The sequence below is a fragment of the Taurulus bubalis genome, assembly GCF_910589615.1.
Source record: "Taurulus bubalis genome assembly, chromosome: 7".
NCBI lineage: Eukaryota > Metazoa > Chordata > Actinopteri > Perciformes > Cottidae > Taurulus > Taurulus bubalis.
In genome coordinates, this window is record NC_136595.1 from 13056807 (window position 1) to 13079589 (window position 22783).

The following is a 22783-nucleotide window of genomic DNA, read 5'->3' on the forward strand; positions in this document are numbered from 1 at the left end:
ACGTTTGTTTGGATTTCTCTATTGCCCAATACATGGAAGACTGTTCTCTTTTTAACATACAAAAAAGAGTTTGCTCTTTCAGATAAGAAAAAAAAAAATTCACAGACATACTAGACTAGAGTGTTCAATAAATAAAAAACTATTATAAAGACAATAGTAAAAAAGGCACACGAAAGTCCTTTGACAAATGGTACAGGAAAAAAGTAAACACTTTCTCTTGCTATACAAATGTGTCCCCATCAGTAGATCTTATTCTATGCTACTTCTAGATCATAACATATTTGTAAAAAAAAAGCCTTAAGGTACAAAACGTCTCTCAGTAGTGTCAATGTCCATTTAATGCCAGTCCAGAAAAGAAAAGTAATCATTTCCCAAACTGGCCAAAATCCTTCAAGTTCCACCCTCAGTCTCGCCCGTCCATCAAGACTAAAATGTTCGCAGTAATTATTTCCTGAGAACTCTGAAGCCGCCTCACCGAAACTGTCCGTCCGTGTCTAGCTTCAAACACCCAAGTGCAAGACGCCCCTGTGCGGGACCTAACTAAGCCCTTGCTTCTGTGGGCTTATTACAAAGCACAGCTGCAAGAGGATTTCCCCTCTTTTGCCAAAAACTTTCAAATCACCATGTGAGCCTGACGATGGAAGCCCTATGTGTCTGTGGGCGACGCCTCGTGTGTCACGATCTCTATTGCTGGATCCATCATGAGGCCTTCCTCGAGCTCCTGACTGTCCAAATAGTCCAAGGGAGGAGAACGAGAATCCCCTAGACTGTCCTCCTCCTCTTCTAACTCTTCCTCGTCGTCTTCCTCGCCTTCGCCATCTTTCTCTATTCCATCCAAGTCCTCCTCCTCCAAGGTGAGCTCAAACTGAAACTTTTCTCCGCCTCCCTGCCCTCCAGTCCCTCCGCCGTGTCCGTGCAGGCCCTGGTCGTAGAAGGGCGGGGAGGGACTCTGGGGGATCATGCTTTGGTACCAGTTCCTGTTGTCCTCCAGTGTGTCCAGGATGTCCTGGGCGTCAGGGTGAACCAGATCGGCCCAGGTCTCCCACAGAGGGTGCACGATGTAGTCGATGAAACCCACCTGGAAAGGAATAAAAAGCCAAATTAGAACTAGAGACTATTTAAATGTATCGATATACAACGCACATATAATGCAAATATTTCTTTCTGTGTCCTTTATTGCCTACCTGGCTCTTCTCCACTGATGCTGTGTGTTTATCACACATAGGGCTGATCTCCATTCCCCTCTCCCTCTCTCTATCTCCCTGGTGGAAGAACTCATCCATTATCCGATCAGTCCACTGACGATACAGCTCCAGGGACTTGGTGGGGTTACTCAGGTCAGCACAGTGCACCATGTTACGCAGCACCTACAAATAATGCAGAATTGCAATTTATGAAATGCTTTCATCCCCTGTGTTGGGCGCATCATTTTCAGTTTGGGTTATTTCCCCAAGAAATCACTACATTTATCAGTGTTTATTTTAAAATGAAAGGTGAAAATTGGATTATAAATAATGAAGGTTAAATTATACTTTTAGAAAGTAATTTCTTAATCACTTCATAGTTTACCAATTACTTGTTTTATGTTTTTAGAGAGAATCCTGATAAAATAAAAACGGTATTATTTTTATTTTTGAAAATTAAGAAAAACCTGGAAACAACAAGCATCTCCAATGCACAATCAAATATCCTGAATTGTGGTAGATTACTAAATTAGATTGAGGAGAAAGGCTAATTCTATAATGTCCTTTGTCAGTTTACACAACAGTCTAATAAAGGAGAAATCCAAGAAAGACCATTAGAGGGGAAGTGTAGGGGGACCACTTAAAGGTAAAAAAGAAGATGGATGGAGTGAAAGAAGCAGTGACAGTGGGGAGCAAAGGTCAGCTATGTAGGAGGCCAGCTAATGGCCATTGGCTGAGTTACCTCTGTCAACAATGGCTATTGATCAGAGCTATTAAAAACTGGGACAAGTATGTCCAATCACAAACTCACAGTCCATATAATCTATAAACATTAATTAATTTTAAGGTTTTTTTTGGTGGTTATTTCATCTTTTTTTAAAGAATTTAAGAAATTGTTTTGCAAAAAACAACACCAACCTGTATCCTGTCGGTGTAATTGTCCAGCAGCAGCACTCCAGAGCTCGTCACTTTCTTGGTCTCCACCATGGTCTTCAGATCAGCCAGCAGACTCATGTGTTTGGACATGTCCGTGGCCAAAACCTGAATAAAAGAGAGGAAAACCCCCATACTCCGCATCAGGACAATTTGGACACGTTATGATTGAAGTTAAGATAAGAGGAGCAAATAATATGAATTAGGATATCTTACCATGTCAATGACCATCTTGCGGAGGGACTGTCGCTGCTTCTTAGTGAGGTTCTGGAAGATATCACAGTTGTCTTCCTGTAGTAGCTTGAATCCCACAGCTAAGTGATGGTTCTCCAGCACAGACTCATCGTTGTACATCAGCGCCAGCTCAGAGTCTGCAGAGGCATCAAAAAGAGATTTTAATATTTTAGTCTTCGTCATGACTGGTTGTTGAATGCACCAATTGATATGTTTTTAAAGAAGGCAACAAATTAACCAGCTAAGTTCAGCATTGAGTAATGTTTTAACTTACTGGTATTGATTAGGAATTGGTTTGATACTCCAGGATGGTCAACATCATGGATAGCTGCAGCAAAGATGGCTGCTAGGATCTCGAGATCTGTGAAGACCGCCTGGGAAAGATAGAGGGAAGAAAAAAAGAACATTACACCAATTACAAGATAGAAAAAGCACCAGAAAGGACAAACATGTGGGTATTAACTAACTAACTAACGAAAGAATATGGTGGAACAGATAAAAGACCAGTCCCAAGGTTTTACATGGCAACCTTCCAGACTAGATCTGCAGGCAATATCAGATTTTAACCTTAATTTGACTTACAGAAATTAGGTTGTTTCTGTTCCTGTTACGTTCTGCCTTTAAGGAACAGAGCAAACAATCCAGCTCACACAATGCTAAGTGTTAGTCCAGATTTTTTCCTCAACCAAAAGACAAGCTGTCTGCCTTTCTGTAAAACTCCACTGTATCTTTTGGCTTTGGTAGACACACATAGTAGATAGAAGAGCAAATCCTGATCTGACGACTCAGGCGTTTTGACCTGGCTCTTATCAGCTACTCCAACCTGAGGAGAACTGTGAGAAAATGCATGCAGGGAAAGTCTAACAAATGAGGCACGGAAGCACAAGTGTTGGAGGAAAGAGGAGAAGTTCCCAGAGTAAGGGAGGGAAAGATAATTCAATGGACGGATGATGAGCTTTTCAAAGCCAGGGTGTGGCCACCCAGGAAAGTGGCACATGGGGTTATGTAAGAGCTCCCAGTGTATGCACACTGGCACCCAAGTCAGAGGTGGGCTTAGTTTTTAGTACCCCAGGACAGGGTCTAGTTACATTACAGTATCAATACCTCTCTTTATAAAATAACTTACATCCAGGGCTGGAGTGGAGAGCAGGATGTGTGTAGACTGGGCTACGTCAGCAGCATGCAGGCTGTTATGGTAGGCCACATCTGAATGGTAGTGATCCTCCAATGTCATCATGTAGGCCACGAAAGTATCCACGGGGATCTTAAATGTCTTTAACAGGTCTCGATCCTAGAAAAACAAACAACACCGTGATATATTTAGAAACAAGCGTAGATCATTTGAGTAGTGGTCAAAACAACATTTGAGTAAGTGAAGAAGAATGCAGAAATCCAGACACTTCATACCTGGAAGATGGCGTACATGATGCAGGTCAGAGGCCGACTGTGTGAGTACTCCGAAACAGTGAAGATGTTCAGACCCCACTTGTTGAGGTCCTCCAGCTCCTTGGACAGCAGCTCCTCCTTGTCGGTCTTGACACCGAAACGCGAGATACTGCTGCCGGAGAGCGAGGGCCCATGGGAGACCTTCTTGACTCCACTGATCTGCGTCATCAGCTGCTGCTTCTGCTGCTGCTTCTTCTTCTCTCGCGTCTTGGATGTCGGCGACGGCATCTCCACCTCATTCTGTTTGTCTGAAGGAGGGTAACAAAATGTTGTGAGGAAGAAGCAGTGAACATTTTCATTTGCCCTCATACAGCACGAGTCTAATCATTGTATGTACCTCTCAATAAAAACCAAGTTCAATGTGCAGGCTGCCTGAGGAACAACTAGAGAAACATCTGCAGGGATTTATTGATTCAGTCATTCATTCATCATCTGTGCCTCCATTCATTTGTTCATTCATGCTGCCCTGTCCTCCAACTGCAGTCTTTCTTTCCCTCTCTCGAAGCTCCTACTGTTCATTCGTCTCCGTCCCTCTGCACTCTTTTCCCCTCTCAGCAGGTGGCTCACATTTCATCTCTTGCTCTTTTTACTCTCATAGGTCAGTCCATTGACAGATTGAGAGCTGGGGCTCCTACACACTCAAAGCAGTTCCATAAAGACTGCCATTCAATAAGCAGCCGCATCTTTCACAACTTTATCAACTCACTGAGCGTAGAGTGGGATTTTTATGTTTGGTTTATTATACTTACAAGTCTATTTAAACACAATTGTTCTGGTCACAAATAAAGTGAATAAGAAGTCCAACAATACACAGAAAACCAGCAAGACCTTCATGTAATATTCCATTGAAAACAGTTTATCTTCAAATAATCACAGGAAACAAGCCATGTTACTTGGCCCTTGTGTTTACTGCAATCACAGAAGAATTGAATGAAATCCTTCAGGGACTGGCTATCGGCACGAATGTGAGCTGCACACTCATCTATCAAGCCTCGACTCAGCTCATCGTTGGCCTATCAGCCTTCCCCTGTGGAGGGTTATTCAATTACCAGCTGTAATTCAAATAATCACTTTCCCTCTCACGCGCTCTCTGTTTTCTCTGCTTTTCTGTCTCTATCCTCCTCAGTCCTCCAGTGGTAATTGAGAATGGGCAATTAAGCGCTCTCAGACATGTGCTTCGTGGGAAACAAGGGAAAGAGCAATATATTGCCCTCTAATTCATTACAATCCATCATTACAACCACTGCTGTGTTGTGTTTATGTGTGTGTGGCCTATAAGAGACCAGATTGGGAGGCAGTCAAGTCTACATTTTCATTTTTATTATCAATTGCTATATAAGTAAGTGCAAATATACTGTAAACGCAATGCACTCTGTTCCACAGTTGATTTGATACAACTGATAAACTGCTCAGGTGGTTTTTAGCACAGCTAACATGATCCATTATACTTGTCACTTTCACATTACACTTACACTTCACCTTAAAGTACTGTTGTCTGTTACTGTTACTGTTTGTCTGTGCACTTTATTTTAATTTGTATATTCTACTTTAAATTTAATTTTAGTAAATTTAAACATGCTCCCATTTCTTGCACTCTGTTTATTGTTTAATGTTATGCACCACCCGTCATAACAAATTCCTTGTATGTGAAAACATAGTGGCAATAAAAGGTTTCTGATTTTGATTCTGATCCATATTCCACCAAATGATGTCTCTCCGTCGCATTTTGGGCTGCAATGTGTCAACCGGTCAACATGGACAGTCTTTTTTTATGTCTGTTTTCTTCCCTCTGTTTACACTTTCTCTCCTAATCCTTTATTTTCTTCTCTTTGTAGACACTGATTTACAAAAATAAATAAAAAATGAAGCAGCTGACGTAAAAAACAAGTTGTTTTTTTGCTCTGTTCTTTCTCTTTTATTCTTCCTTCTCTTTCTTGCTACTCTGTCCCCTCCCACATTTATTTCAATTTCTTTTTCATCCTCCTCCATATGCTCCTCTGGGAGAAACACAGGTGCACTATGGGGGCGGGGGCTTTTTGGGACCATTATTCCCCCTCAGTGTAATGCTGCTGGCCGATCAAAAGCAATTATAACAGATTTATGCTGCTAGGACAGCTGTGCTGGGCGAAAGGCACACGTCAATAGCCAGCATGCTGTCAGCCAACAATCCCTCATGGAAAGTCTGAAATCCTGATCGGAAATTGCCCTATGAGGAACTCTGGGATCTTTATTTCTCTAAAAAATTATCCAGGCTCCATGATCACTGTTTTATCAGTCAGGAAATCTTCCTTTCCATCAGCTGAAAATGAAAAACCCAGTAGTACCTAGATAGTCTACAAGTGTAATCGGATTGTGATTGTGGTGGATCTAGGATTGGCCTCTTCAGAACCAGGCATATGGCAGGAAAACTTAGTTTCTCTGAGCCTGAATGGATCCTTTTTTATACTAATCTTAATAGATGGAAGGATTAAACAGTACAGCTGGTCATTTCATTAATGTTCACTTGTGTGTTCATTATATCGCCAGCAGGGTAATCCTGATTTCTTTATCAAAGTAATATTCATCTCTATCTGGATTCTTGGGGCAGCGAGATGGGGAGGGAGAGATGGAGGGTTGTACCTGCTGACAAAGATGCATTTACAGGGATGAGTCACCAAATCTGCCGAGCTCATCTTACTGCCAGCAAAGGGGGTTCCTCAGTCTGTACCTCTATTTTCTCCCTCACTGCAGTCAGCTCCTCCCTCGTTTGCTTTTTCTCGGGTCTCTCCTCAACCATCCTCTCACTCTCTATGATCCAGCGGTGAGGGATCCGCCAACAATCCTACACTGGTTCAGGATGCCAATCGATTCTCTATAAATAGTCTTAACAACCTCTAAGTGCACCCTGTCTGCCTTCTAGTATCCTCTTTGTTTGTCAGTCTATATTTCTTTGAACCCATTCCCTTGCCTATCAACTTTGTGCATCAGTCCTCTAGATATCGTCAAGCTTCTATGGAAATGTCACATTTATCTAAAGCCAACTTTGAACCCATTTGTAGAAATCGGTTGATTGTCCCACTAGTGCTGTTTTACATTATTTCCCCCAACAGTGACTTAAACATGTGGTTTGGTACCAGAATCATGAAACATTTTATGCATGTGAGTGACAAAAAATAGAAGAAGCAATGTCTCGAAACACAAATATAAATATATACTGTATATGTTTACCATCGCCATCTATTCTCAGATCCCGAATGTGCAAACCATGCTGACAGCATCCAGTTCCAATCCACTTACTCTGATTCTGGCTAACAAGCTCACATGTCAGTCAAACAGCCCTGTTTACAGTAGCCAGCCACCTTAAAGACTCCTTTCTCTCTTAATTATTTAAGAAATGTACATTTCTTACTTCAATGTTTCTGGCCATTTACAGCCCGATCCCACAAACATCTAGACAAAGCCTTATGGCGCAGTGTTTTATGGTACGCCCCCACAGAAAAGCCTGCAAGAGCAACTTGCAACGCAACATCATGTGCTGAACCTCCATTGCGGCAAGATAGAAAAGTGGGAATCTGTGTGAGGCACTAAATATTGTGTATATTTGTATTTCTGTAATTCATTTTTAGGATTGGATTAAAGTCTTTTGTTATTAAGTGTGGATTATTGAAACCAAATTGGTGGATTTATCAGTGTGATTTTGAGTGCATGTACACACAACTTCTATTTACCTAGGAAGGTGTTGGAGATGAATTCAGAAACCTGATTCCCAGACCGACTCATCTCAGATAGGTGCGTCAACTCCCGATTCAACATTCTCTTGAACTGCAAGAGAGAAAGAGGAAGAGGAGGGGGGAGAGAGAAAAACATGTCGTCAGTTTCCACTGAGAGAAAACCTGGAAGAAATGATGGCACAAGATAAAATGTAAATTTCATCAGTATCCAGTTTTATACCACCAGCTCTAGAATATGATATTATACCAGCGTTAAATCCAGGGGGTGACACATCTTATTACCTCTCACATTTTCCCTGAAATCAATTAGGGTGCGGATAATTATTTGTTTTACCAGTGTGGAAGCCATCACCTTTTAATACCCCTCAATTCATCCCCGGCAACCAATTTACAGTTTTATTACACTGAATCACATTTCTTGGGGCCTATTTAGCTGTTTAATTTGCATCAGTGTGCAAGAATTTCTATGATGTCAACAGGAAAATGTGCACACTGCTCCCTACATTCATCTTTGTAACAACAAATTACGATTTTCATGAAGTTTCCGATCATTATGAACCGTTTTAAATAGATTAAATAGTTCTGTGAGACTGATGCATTTAACAGTACACAGAAACCCAGGCACTGCAGTAGCAGCTGCTTATGACAGACTGATGCATGCGCTTGCACACACACACACAGACATACAGACTAACACACATATACAGACACACAGAGCTCTGCAGAGGGCTCAAGATGGAGCCTGAGCCACAAAACACCATTCTGTCAGACCACCCTCATCACGATGGAAATAACTTTTGGTGCAGTTAGGATAGCGCGGTAATCTGAAAACCTCCACAAAATCATTATTAAAATGCTGAATTTGTATGGGACTTGACCCTAATGCAACAGAAACACAGCTCAGAGTGGGAATGAAATGGGTGCGTTATCCCAACACGCTACGTAGATAAGCGTCACACACCTTAATGTAACCCCAAGACACCGACAGCAGGTAATTAGCTTCAGGCATTTTGGACCCCGTTTTCTCGTTCCTACACAAAGCCAGAACTGTAATCCAATGGGGAAAAAATAGAGGGAGACGAACAGGATTCTTTCAGCGCCAAAAAGGACAAAAGATTCTTTCTTCTCTCCTCGTGTGATTCTCTTCTCAGCGGCTAAGAGAGCAGCTTGATGATGGCTCACTCTCCCTCTCAGCAGCAGAAAAGGGCCAGCTCTGAGTCTCCATGCCTGGGGATGGATGCGAGGATAAATGGATAGATAGATGTAGGAAAAGGTAAGCGGTGTAGCAAGGCCAGGAGAGGAGGAGATCCAGCACGCTCGGTGGTTCGGCTGGAGCAGCAGCAACTGGAGCCGAGAGCTGGGGACTCTCAGTGCACTGATGAATTATAGAGAAGCGAGGAAGAGAGGAGGGGAAATGACAATGATGGAGACAGGAGAAGGAGGAGAATGAGGAGGAGGGAGTGAGGCATCGATGTTCATCTGACTGGAGGGGGGGTTCCTCCACTGGATTCGTCTTGCTTTGCTGCGCTCACGCCCCCTCCTAGCCTGCTTCTCTCTCTTCGTCTCTTTTGGTTCCTCCCTCCTCCGTCTCTCTTTCCCCTGCCGTAGTCTGCCAGCCCCAGCAACACGCTCTATTCAGAACACATGATTTGACAGAAAGTGGGGAGAAGAGGGGAGCCCTAATTCCAGCTTGGCATATATGCATGAGGGTGTGGAGGGATGTTTGAGTGAATATCCATACTTGGATTCGAGATGTAACATTTCCTCTCTTCTCTTGTTTTCCAGCTCTGCTAACACTGCATATACATCCCATCCTCTTCAAATCCCAACCCCTGTAATTCTCTCTTAAAGGCATTTTGATAAAGTCAGCCATTGTGAAGGAATGTCATGGAGCCATACAGCTATGCCCTTCCTCTAAAATAAAACAATGAGGGGATAGAGCACGTTTTAAGAGTGTAAATGCACATCGACTGTACACTGTTATCTCTTCTTCTCCCTCTTTTAAATCTTCTGTTGTCTCCTGACATCCCAAGCACGGCGACCATTATGGAAACCTTATCATCCCGTTCATTATTCACATCCCATAACAATATTAGATGCTATCAGGGTGTTTGTGGAAAGCTTTTTTTAACAGCCGAGAGTGGGAAGGAGAAAAAAAAAGAAAAAAGAACAAAGAAAAAGGAGAGATGGGAGTGATTGCATCCTTCCCCAATTTAGGTGACAACAGCTCACGTTTTTCTCTCTCTGCCTGTAAGTAAGTGTGTGTATGCCAATTACCAGCACACTGCAACGCCATGGCAACTGCATCAGGCAGCCAGGGCTGTTTTGAAAGGAGAAGAAGGGGAGAGGAGAGAGGAGAGGCTTCCCCTTTCCCTTCCCAGGCAGACATGTGCTGAGCTGTCACGAGGACACACCACACACATCGCCTCTGCTCGCATCCCGCCCTCCTCTCCTTTCCTCTCCATCTCTCCCTCACTCTCCACCACTTACATGTCAATTTATCTCTCGGCTGCCACTTGCCAACACAGTCATCTATCTCTCTGTCTGTCTGCCCTGCTGGCAGAGTCAATGGGCTGTCCTTGGCGCAGGTGTTGACACCGCTGCAGTGTACAAGGCCGGGGCCACCTGACTGGAATGGACCGTTACCTCAGTACCACTGGCCAATCGCGATGGCGCCGTTTGTGATTTTTTGTCAATTTTGTCACGACTTTTGTTTGTGAAACCCCTCGAGGATTTCTGCAAGGCTTCACTAATGAGAAAATATCCATAGTTCTCTTTGCTTCAGAGCCAATCCATGGGAAACTGTAAACAGAAGTTCCCAGAGAATCTCTCAGTCTGATGTGTTCGCGTGCGTATGAGTTCGGAAAGATGAGGGGGAGATCAAAGCTTCCCTGAGAGGATCCCGGATTATCCTCCCACTGAGGGAAAGAACCAGAAGCAGGGAGGTGGGTAGCAGGAAATGAAATAAAAAAATAAAAAAGAGAAACCGAGGAGGCAGCTCTTTATATAATAGCTCACTGCATAATATATAAAGAAACCAGAAATAACAGCGGGGGATGTCTCTCTGCAATGTGTTGAAGAGCTATGCTTCCCCAGAGGCTGGAAGAAATGACTCACACGCACACGCACACGCACACGCACACGCACACACACACACACACACACACACACACACACACACACACACACACACGCATACACACACAAATGCTGTTATCAACATTTAAGCACAGTTGATGCTGACTTTTCATTTCGCATGCATGTTTTACACACTCATGCCCATATGTTTCTGTATGATTGTGTACATTTGTGTGTTGCCATTGTGTAGTTGATGTATTCTTCATTCAGGGGCAGAGGGGAATCCTCTTTATTTCCTACTGACACTGTGGTGCTGGAGGAATATTGATCTCGTGGAGCTCTGAGGGCATCTCTTTCCAACATACTGCATATCTAATATTTGACCCATTTGCTTCTTCCCATCCTCAAGCGTCTCTTGTTTTTTTCTCTGCATCAAAGATTGAACTGCTTTTAACCTAATGTGGTAGATTTATCTTATTTCTAAGTTTCCACTGTTGGAAATGCTTTAAAGTACTACAATAGTCAAGTAAGGCCTAAATCATGAGTCCAGCATCTACATTTTTTGTTTTAAATAACTTCCACCTGGAGTGGTTCAGTTGGAAGTTGTGCTTTGAAGCCACTAGTGGGTGCACTACGCTCTGTGTGCGTAGATCAGCCTGCTCAGTGTTCAGAGAGTATTGACCTCTTAACCCTGCAGCAACAGAAATGCTGGATAAACCTGAATAAATCCAATTTTACTATTAAATGAAAACACATGCTATGAGGAAGTCATAGCAAATGATAGAAGTGTGACAGTTTTGAAGAAATTACACAATGAGGTTACACCATCGTTATATCAATTTATCAAGATGATCACATATTTACACTATGCAGCATAGCTGACTGTGACTTATGCAATCTTTCCTTCTTTACCAGCAAACTTGCAGTGTTAGTGGTTTATCTCTCGCAAAGATATGACGCAGGCTGGTAACATCAATGCAATGAAAAAGAACCACAGTGACGTAACTCTGTAAAGATCAGGGAACCTGCCTACGTATGGACCGGACATCGGAGGAAGCTACAGACAACTCTGAGAGACGGTCTGACAACCTCTCTTTTCCTCTTACTCACTCACTCACTCATGCTAGTGTGTGTTTGTATGAGAAAGAGTGTATTCATGTGTCTCTGAACCTTTGCAGTCAGATGTTTAAAAAAAAAACTTTAACAACCAGAGGCAAAAAAATAAGGGAGAGAATAAAGTAAGAAAGCAATTTCTCAGCTGAGCGGTTCACTCCCATCACTCCCAGCTGTTCAAGGCCTGAGTCAGATGTGGTGTGCCACACCATTTCTAGCCGGAGGAGAACAGTAAGCAGGCTGCGCAACTATGCTTCTTTAGCTCTGGTTGCTTCGAAAGCAGAAGCACCCCCATGTACAATACCACAGAGGCAGTATTACACCAACAAACAAGGCATTTTTGGATCAACAAAACCTCTACTACACTATCCAACACTGAAATGAATGCACACATCATATAGAAAGCAAAATGTTATCATATTAATAAAAGTATTGACACAGCCCCTAAACTTAGGGAAAGATTTGTCTTACTCTGCATCTCGTTGAGCAGCATCTGATCTTGTTGCCACTACCTCTCTCTTTCTCCCCAGATGACCAAATTGTTCGGCCTCAGTTAAAAGACTAAAAAAGAAAATTCACTCTGCTACTTTGCTTAGAAACTACTTATTAACTGGCTGTGCCTCAGGTCACTAAAATCCACGGCCTTTTTGCTCATTACCTCGATTGCTTCCCTCTCTTTAGACGACACTAGACTCTAGAGAAAGACAAACACAAGCTCATTTTTCCTAAGATGCTTTGAGCTCTACAGGCCTGCTTTCCAACAGTAGCTACACAATTCCACTAAATACCAATTACTATTGTCTATAGGTCACTGTATAACCTGGGAAGAAATAAGTTTAACATTGTAGAACAAACAGCAGCTGTCAAAATGACAGATGCAGAAGATCATTCCTACCCACTGCAATAAGACTTCATAACAAATCACCTCTGGCCAAATCAATCGCTCAACTATCTTTCCCATCTATCAAGAGATAGTTTCTAGAATGTCTATATTTTCCTTCGATCTCCACACACTGGGAGAAAGGTTTACGTAATTCCACAAACTAAAGTAGTAACTGGACAGAAAGACAAACGGAAAATCCAAAAACAAAGGATGACATGTCTCTCAGTGTCTTACAATACAACATCTTAAACAATGTAATGACCGGGATTCTCAAAAGCAGAATGCATGCACCACTGCCTCTTGCATGAAGGAGTGCAAGTAAGTAAAAAATAAAGTAAAAAAGGACATAGCTCTTAACATTATAAACATACACTTCTGTATTAAACAGCAACAGCAACTCAACATCACATGCTTTGAAAAGGAATACAATCCTGAAGCACACTTTCAGCATCCGCAGCAGTAAAATATGTATAAATTCCTCTGACAATGACCACTTTAAACCACACCAAAGGACAAAAAAGAGCAACTGAAACTTTGTGAATAAAAAAAACTATCACCACAGCATGTTAAACAAGCCACAGAAGTGTAGCACTCAACAGTCCATTAAAATACCAAAACAGTAAAACTCTTTATGTCTAACTCCAAAACAAATCAAAGAAAACTCACCTTTCTCCAACCATTTAGCTTCCCTAACTTCCTCTCTTTCTTGTCAAAGCAGCAGGCTCCCATGTTGCTGTGTGAAGAGTGCAGAGCTGAGTGGGGCTGCCGTCCGTTAAAGTATCTGTCTCAGACTGACTACAGCATGAGTAAAAGGACCAAGCCTTGGCTCTCTGACGCTGGGAAGCTCTAGTGACTCACTTTGGGCTTCGAGGTCTGACTAGGCTTTACCTCACACCCTGTGTATGTGGAGCAATGACGGAGAGAGAGAGAGAGAGAGAGAGAGGGTGTGTGCGTGTGTGTGAGAGAGAGAACTCATACACACTCCCTCTCGGGGGTAGTCCCGCCTCTTGAGCCTCTTTGCTTGCTGTTCTTCAGCCAGTAGATCCAGCTCTGAGGTCAACATCAAGCTGATCACTCTGATCAGCTTGATGGATAGAACAGTTCCTGTTTTGATGAACACAGTGGCATAGATGTGTTTTTTTTTATTATTATTATTATTTGTACACAGAGTTATGTGGAAACAAGGCCTCAATGTCTTGTTCTACAAACAATCCAAAACTTACAGATAAAAAAGCTGCAAATCCTCTCATTCATAAGTTGGGACTATCAGTTATTTACACTGATCGTTTATTGTGTTAATTATTTTAGATGAATCGATTTTGTGCTTAGTTTATAACAGGGAAAAATTACTTCACGAATTCCAAGATCCAAGGTGTGATCAAACAGTCCAAAACGGCAAAAGATATACATTATGTCATGAAAATCTTCACATTTTATAAACTGGCCGCAGGAGATATATATTTTTGCTGTTTTAATGACTTAAACAATTAACGCTACCAAAATGTTTCTGCCAACTGACCAATGGATTACTTGACTTGGTTTTAACATATGGTTTACAGCCTCGACAGGGAAGAATATTCCAACTGGCATTGACCCTGGCTCCGTCAGCCGTACAGAACAGGGAGGACAGTGAAGCACTGAAACCCACAGCAGCGACAGCATGCGCTTCACCTTGAAGGTACACAGCAGCAGCCTCTCAAATTTCCCTTCCCTCATACTCATGTTTCAAACTCCGCCACAGCTTAGATAACAGTTTTTCCATCCTAAACACAACAGGTAGTCAAGGGGTCACAATTGCTGATTGGCAATTTCTTTTAATAATAACCAGGTCGAGTGTAACACATCACATGGCAAAGAGGCAGCAGGTGTGTAATGTTTTAGTTTACTGCGAAAACAAGGCTGGTGCAAGATAGCCATCAATGGTGTTAACCTATTGTTAATGTGGGCATGCAGCCACATACACACTCAAACACACACAGACACAAACAGCTCATGCATACAAGACAGACATGTTTGTTGGAGGAGTCCTTATCAGATGGTTACGTGTCAGAACACAGTCGCCCACCTGCCAAAGTGACATTAGTGAGAAAGGATCGTGACACACAATAAGCTTGTGCCATCTGATATGATCCACTGTAGATCAGTCATGCTTAACCTCTCTCAACACAAACTCACATTACTGGCTGCATAGAAAGACATCTGAATTTACATTATTCTTTAAGGTCAACAGTTTGAGATATTCAATACATGTATCAATCTGCTAAAGTCAAACTACTGTCAACTGCTAGTGGGGTGAGTCCACAGTATTTATTGAAAAAAGCTGGATATAACTGTCCTTTATTGTTCCATAGTTGGAACATTTTTGGACTGTCTCACGCTGGGGAGGCTCATGAAATCCATCAGCATCTACAGATTACCTTTTGCTCAATTCTACTAAATATCTATGTGATTGCACAAGTGCTAAAATTACAGTCTTAAGTGAAAATAATTTGTCCCACAAGTCCACAAATGTAGGGTTGATATAAACCAGTAGTTTTGCGACTATTTATTCTTTGAGGAAAACCCTAGACTCATTCTGTTGTCACAGATATACTGTCAGACCGTTTCCTCTCTCTAATCTCTTTCTCTCCCGACTGAGTCTGTCGTCCTGTAGCCGTATCAACTTTTAAATGTCTGTTTGTCTAAGTGGTTAATAGTATTTATTCAGTCGTCCTCATGTGTCCTCACTGAAACCAGTCCAGCTGACTGTCAGTGCTGGATGTGTGTCCAGATGACGACAGCGATGGGAAAAATAAACACGACCATTAACCATCCAAACGGACATGATGGGATGTCTATTGTCGTCTGGAGAGCGGGGGATCAGGAAGGAGACAGGAAAAGAGAGTCACTCTGCCCAGGGGTCTGCATGGATCCCTCTCTCTCACACACACACACACACACACACACACACACACACACACACACACACACACACACACACACACGCTCTCTCTCTCTTCCTCTCTGGTTTATTGTTTTTGACCCACTGCGGGATCCCTCGCATCCTGTTGTCCAATTTTATGAGAAATAACAAGCTTATCCTCTTGGTTTGATGCCTGACGGTTTTCAGACTCTCTTATACACAGCTGCCACTTACGCTAGCTTTCCTTGAATTTCATTACCATAAGCAAATCATAGAAAGTTCTAAGTATTGAAAGTTTTGAGTGAACAAAAAAGAGGAAATCTCTGACGTCCTATAAGCTGTCCCCCTCTACAGCAGTCTGAGGTATAATTTCAAATGTGATCTATAACAAAGATGGTTTTTCAAGATGCCGTCCTCAGACGTGAACGAGAATTGTTCAATAGAAGAAATAGAAGAACCAGTGGACAGTGAAACGTTGTTTGACAGGAACGATGGAAAAAGGAAAACAAAAACCACTGGAGACACCAAACCATTTCCTCTTGTCCAATTGAGCATTTGTGCATTTCAAAATGTAAAAAAGAAAGAAAAGGAAACTTCAGATAGCTGTAACATTGCCACCATCAGGAAGTTTGTTCCCAACATATATCCTGGATCATAGTGGGTGAGACTGGACAAAAATGTATGTTTGTTTTTTTGTAATGAGAGGAAAAATGCATCATGCAGATAGATTAGGGATTGGCCATTCTTAGATACGTTTGCAGATAAGGAGTAATAGTACAAAGACAGTAAAGTCAATCAAGTGTAATAAACCTTAAAGACACTAAATATTGTTGTGTATTATGCTCTGTCATTGATTGTCAATAGGGTTAAGGGGTCACTTAAAAATAACAGGAACTGAACCATAATCAACAATGCAGAAGCACAACCAATGAACAGTGAAAAATAGTTTGACAAGGAAGAGGAAAAGAGGATCCCAGCGGGCCAAGACACTAAAAACACTGTTCCATTTGTATGACCATTTTTGAACAAAGAGAAAAAAGAAACTTTGCAGACATTAATGGAGTTTGGTGATGGTTTAAGTATCATCCAGGCTTTTTAACCTGACAGTGCCCATGCCAACATTGCTTACTGCTGCGCCTCTAACAAATCAATCTCTTCTGACTGTACATGTGAGGACCTTTAATTCTGTTGACTTTTTTTCAAGGTCATGCTAAGTTCATGTCTGTTTACAGCTCCAGTGTCTCTGGATGCTGTACACTGTCATCATGTGTATATTTTGCTGAAGGACTAGTGCTTCTTGCAGAGTCCCTTGCTGCTCAGATTTGAGAGCTCCTCAAAGACCCTTTTCTGTGTCAACATTTGCCCCTGAACATTTTCTCCACTAATGAAGAAGAATGGAATAATAAAAATAGCAAACAGCCTACCTTGTTAGAGGCCATGTCGCTGACCGAGCGGTATGTCTGGATGGTCTCCAGCTGGTCCAGACACCAGTCCAACTCCTCCATCGTCTCCGTGGCCAGCTTCTGGTACGCCTCATCTGTCAACGAGCAGCCGGCACACAGAGACACACAGTCAGAACAGAGGGCGCACATGGAGCCCGAGCGCTGGCCTGCCACTCCCAGGCAACATCCACCCACAGGTCCCGCTCGGGGTGCCTGCTGCTGCTGCTGCTGCTGCTGCTGCTGCTGCTGCTGCTGCTGCTGCTGCTGAGGTAGGGGAACGGCTAGAGGTGGCCCCCGGCTGCAACGCTCCTTCATCATAAGGAGGTGTAGCTGTGGGGAGCTAGTTGGACTCACAGCTGTCAAAAGGAAAGCTATAGGACCTCACTGTCACACACCTAACTTTTCTGTCTGTGAGTATTTGAGTATGAGTGCGTCTGTGTGTGATGCCTCGCCACACACAGACACACTTCACCCCCTCACAGGAAGCAAACAGACACCTGTAAATCTACACACATGTGCACACACATAAGCTTTTATCACGGCAAAACACAATGTTGTGTTAACTATGAATGGATTTCATGTGTACACAAATACAGACTTAAACTTAAATCAACAGATTAATCAGTGTAATCATATCTTATGATTCACTGCGGACAGATAACTACACCACAGATAGTGATACTGTTTTGTTTGACCAGGAGACAGAAACATGAAAATGGACTGATCGGTCTTTGGTGGGGGCCCACTTAATGCTTTGTGTTTTAAGTCCATGCAGAGTTCAGAACATTTGTCCTTTTTGTCTTGTGCATGAATGGTAACAGCTGCTGTAAAGACATGCGTGGTTACTGTTTGCAGTGTGTACACAGTAGGTCAAAGGCCCAACCACAGTACAGATACAAATGCAGCCTGGAGACAGAATTACAGGAACTGCCTTATGTATCTATTTTACCAGAACTGAACAATATTTCCGTAACATTTAGCAACAGTCACTGTGTGTACTATTGCGATTGTGTGAGTATGCCCTGTGCTGTCTTTTATTTGGAAAACATTTGGTAACTCTGTTTTTAAGTCAAATATACTGTATTCAAATTTATGCAACTACTGATTTTTTTAATTATCGATGAATCTGCAAATGATCTTCTCTTGGAACAGATTGGTCATTCGTCAATTAAATGTCATCAGACAGTTAAAAAAGGTGATGTTAACAAATGTCTTGTTTAGTCCAAAACCTTAAAACATTCATTTTAATATTAAGGCAAAGAAAACCAGAAAATATTCACAGTTTGTCATTTTTGGCAGAACAAAAGGTTAATAGATGATTTAAATAGTTGGCTCCATAGATCACAAAAGTGATCGTAGTGCAACAAATGCAATATATAAAAATGGTATCTAGGACATAAACCAACACTATTACAGGAAATTAAAGGAGTGTGACAAAAAATGTATGTGTCATACTAAAACTATTGTATTGAAGCCGGAATAACATCTACAAAGTCTGAGTCCGATAAACCCCTTATGTTACAGTAACCATGATTATCAATTTAGCGAGGGACTTCTCTAGTCTAAGTTCAGTCAGGAAGACTATACTATTGTATGCTTAGGCTATAGTTTATTTATCATTCATCAGCCGTTCACTCCTCACGCATGCTCACTCATAATTTCATTACTTGAGGCTGTCAATCAAGATATCAGCTGTTCTGATCAGCTGGTCCCTTCTTTCCAATAGCACAACGAAACAAATGCATCGTTAGCGTATCATCTTGCTGCTGTCTCTTTTTAAATATGATTGTCTCCTTCAGTACGTTCATGTTGCTGTTACGTGCCCCTCCACCTTCCCATCTTTGCAGATTCATCAGCTACATCAACTAATATATCAGCCTCATCAACCACCACCAGTGTCTGGACTTCACAGGGGGATTTATCTTGCTGCTGCTCAGGGCAGACGCCACTCGATTACAAATCTCCTGTAGAGTTCAAGTGCCAAAGACTCTGTCAAGACTGTGTCCTCACTTACGATCTGTTTATAATAAACAACAAACCTTTTCTTCCTCTGACTTGTCTCTCTTGATTTAAATTCACACTTACACTACAGAGTGCCTATGACCAGATATAGTGAAAAACAAGAGTGTGTCATAGCTGCTGCTGAAATATTCTTGCATGAATTTAGAGTCAATATTCCTAGAACTGTAAGTCAAGGTTGGAAAGCAGAGGGTGTGCGATGAGATGGCCAGTGGGGCTGAACTGACTGACTGACACACACACACACACGCACGCACACACACGCACGCACACACACACACACGCACACACACACACACACACACACACACACACACACACACACACACACACACACACACACACACACACACACACTCTGCTGCCCCTGAATCGTGTATACTCCGGGTCTCCTAGCTGCAGAGCACAACATGGCAGCAGGGTGTGCACTGTGGCGACCTTAGCATGGTCACGTAGAATGTGTCCCCTGCTCTGATCTCCTCGCCATCAAAGACATGAGCCTGTTTGCTCTCCCAAACATGAGAGGCACCTGGCGCTCTGCCCACAGCCTTCCTTCACTCTGATGAGGGGAGTGAGAATATGTGTGTGTGTGTGTGTGTGTGTGTTTAGTTTAGTTTAACTAGCAAGCTTCTGATGTCGAAACGGCTTGCACTCAATTGAGACGTTTCTTTCCCGCATTCTAAACACGTTTGAGGTGGTTTGTGTTTTTGAGGAGCATAGAAAGATATTTTTCCTTCTAACAGTTCTTTCATTTGAACTTTTAAACTTTCTGCTTAGACAGAAAGTAACATATGTGGTCTTAGCTACGTCTGGATATGTTTATGGATTCATTAAACTATTATCTTTGTATGCAATAATGTTAAAAAGACATTCTCACAACACTTTTAATTATCTGTAGTTTCTGTGTGAATGTTGAGGATGTTTTTGTTATTCTATACTTATGAGGATGGAAAGCATGAGAATTATTATTGAGTAAAGTGGGGGAGTTTTTTTATTCTTTTTTCTAGTGAATGGCAGTCGCAGGCTTAGATGAGTATGACTCTCATGGTGAAGTTGACTACAATTCTAGAGCAACATTTTGTTCAGAAATACCCAATTACAAAACTTAAACTTCCAGACTGCTTAAAAAGAGCGTAACATAAAGACGATGCTTTGTAAAAGCCTGATAATACAGTCGGATAAATCACTTTTAGATTGTGGGTCAACGTGAGATGAATTCAGCGATCATGGCACAGTGTTGTGATCCTTTTTTTAAACAGTTAAAGGTACTCTATGCAGGTGCACTCTGGTAATACACAGTCCTGCTATTCAACAGATCAGCAGGTGTGGGTAATGCGCCAAGAAATTCAGTAAATGCAGGAAAGTCTGCAAGATAGCCAACATGGATGTAAACAATGCATTTTGAAAGTACGTTTCACGAGGAAGGGAAAACATTCAATACTATCGAGACCTCAAGGAGACATGCAATACCGGTAGGCATTGGAAATGTACTGCAGCTCAGACTCCTTTGCAACAGTCTGCCTGATAAACACTGTGGAGCCATTCACCAAACTGACAGAAAAACACAACTTTAAGTCGGAATATTTTTACAAAACTAGATTAGTTTACAGCTCAGGGCAAGAGGCTGTGGATGTGATCAACAAAAACATGGTTTGGCATGATCTGTGTTTATGTATGTGGTTGTGAGGCTGCATTCAGGGATAACACTCAATTGCTAGATTTATTACTTGAGCTCTTAACCACGTTCATGACTTTGATTTCAAAACCTACAAAAATGGGTACACTGCTGTAAAATCTGGTTTAGTGAGTCAGGACCTAAAACTGGTCACAAGGCCAACTTCTTGTGGGTCCCACATCTAGGTGGGTGCCAGATGCACTAATCTGAACTACGGCACTTGTATAACAGTGTTACTCTGATCCCTGCCCAGCGACCAAACAAAGCCAATAACAGCTAGTCTTCACTCCAGTACAGTTTCCCACCAGTCAAGTAAAAAACAAGGATTAATGTGCTAAGCATGGAGTCATTGGACATTGACTCTCAGTTATTTCCTTAATACTATTATGATCAAATCTAATGTGTGTGGGAAATGTGTGTAAATGACCATAGAATAAACACAACCCAGTCACTGTTAGATGAGTCAAACGAAATCAGAGTTAACCTTAAAGGTAATTGAATGATGGTACAATTCCATGACAATTCGTACGTAGTTCTGTAGACAAGCTCTATTGAAACAATAGAAATGCCTGTAAAGGTCGATGAACTCTAAAAGGATTAGTCTCAGACTTTCCAAGAATCATTAGAGTGTTGTGCTGGAAACCACAATGAAGGATTTCTGCCTTAATTTCGAGCCAAACTAGTCAAAATAATTATATATAGAGTTCAAATTCCCTGAATTACAAATAAATGTTTTATATTCTCACTCGCTTTAACAGAAGAGGCATGCATGTTAGCTGCATACCATTAATTACTTTAGTTACAGAAGTCTGCCCTGTGTACTCTCATGGCCTCAGATGGACCAAGGGAAACAGCTTTCAAAAGCCAACACACACACACACACACACACACACACACACACACACACACACACACACACACACACACACACACACACACACACACACACACACACACACACACACACACACACACACACACACACACACACACACACACACACACACACACTAGCACCACAACGTCAGAGGGGATTTCCACCGCCTCCACCCCGACACAAGGGCCTTTCTGATCAGCGCTTAGACTTTACAATGTCTGTCTCACAGCGGCAGAAAGGAAAACACACAGATACACATGTACAATACTGTCAGACACCAGTGGACCGACATTAACTGATATATGAATGCCAAACATGTACTTTCCAGCTGAGGGCAGGCAAACAGGCTGCACGGGCAGGACCACGAGGATATAATGTCAGTTCTCTCTCTAGATTCAATATTCAGTTCAGTTTAAGCCGAACGGGCTTTTCACCAGCAATAAATAACAGCAAAAGATAAAACCGACCAAACAACACTAACACACTGTCGACAATTATTCACAATTGTCAGCTGAAACCCTTTAGTAAAAACATCAACTCTGTAGCTGTTTTATGTGAGTATATACAGAAGTGAGAGCAGATAGAGGTGGACTAAAAAACACAATTGACCACAAACACACCTCATAAAATCCTCAACACAAAATACGACCGTACCAATGCATTTAATTAACTGTCATGTAAATATTGTACATGTTATTGTCTCCATCACCAAATTCATTGGTTGTTTTGTCTTTAATTGCATCTCATATTAAAGATGAAAAAGAGCAAGTTTCAGTTTTTAATCCCAATAATAATTGTATTTTTAGTATGGTGTGGTTCATTACTTAATTTGTAAAACTCCTCCAATATCTGTATTATTCCAGTGATAGAGCATTTCTAAATGTCTGTTGCTCTGTCAATTCATTGAGGCAGGACTTAATGCGAGATGACTTTGCACACACACCCAAAACCCAGTACACATACAATGGCATAACTTGCTATCAGAATATATACATAAGTGTACCCAGAGGATGTCAGACCAGATGACTTAAAGCAGTGCGTGTGTGTGTGTGTGTGTGTGAGACAGCGGCATCTGTCATCCTCTCGTGGGGCTAGTCGGTTTCCTGTATGTGTTGTAATGCTAGCTGCAGCAGAGTAGGAGGGCTGTATGTGTGGCATTGTGAACAGGATAAGATGTCATCCTTTCATGCTCATTTCTGCTTTTAATTTATCGAGTATCCTTCATGATATTAACGTGTTGTGAAGGGTTAGCTGCCACTTTTCCCGTGAAGTGGCGCAAACACACCT

General features: G+C 42.0%; 1 protein-coding gene across 3 annotated transcripts in view; it reads right to left on the bottom strand.

Moving 5' to 3' along the window:
- Positions 1 to 478: 478 nt before the first annotated feature.
- pde4ba (phosphodiesterase 4B, cAMP-specific a) overlaps positions 479 to 22783 on the bottom strand; it is a gene marked incomplete at its 5' end in the record, with an annotated part of 159992 nt that continues 137687 nt past the window's right edge. For all 3 annotated transcript variants that reach the window (XM_079221253.1, XM_079221254.1, XM_079221255.1), the window contains 9 exons: positions 479 to 1078; positions 1185 to 1367; positions 2103 to 2225; positions 2334 to 2488; positions 2626 to 2725; positions 3478 to 3642; positions 3759 to 4045; positions 7505 to 7598; positions 16908 to 17020. In XM_079221253.1, coding sequence (XP_079077379.1) covers positions 647 to 1078; positions 1185 to 1367; positions 2103 to 2225; positions 2334 to 2488; positions 2626 to 2725; positions 3478 to 3642; positions 3759 to 4045; positions 7505 to 7598; positions 16908 to 17020 — 1652 coding nt within the window. In that variant the 3' untranslated portion in view covers positions 479 to 646. The remainder of the gene's footprint in view (positions 1079 to 1184; positions 1368 to 2102; positions 2226 to 2333; positions 2489 to 2625; positions 2726 to 3477; positions 3643 to 3758; positions 4046 to 7504; positions 7599 to 16907; positions 17021 to 22783) is intronic.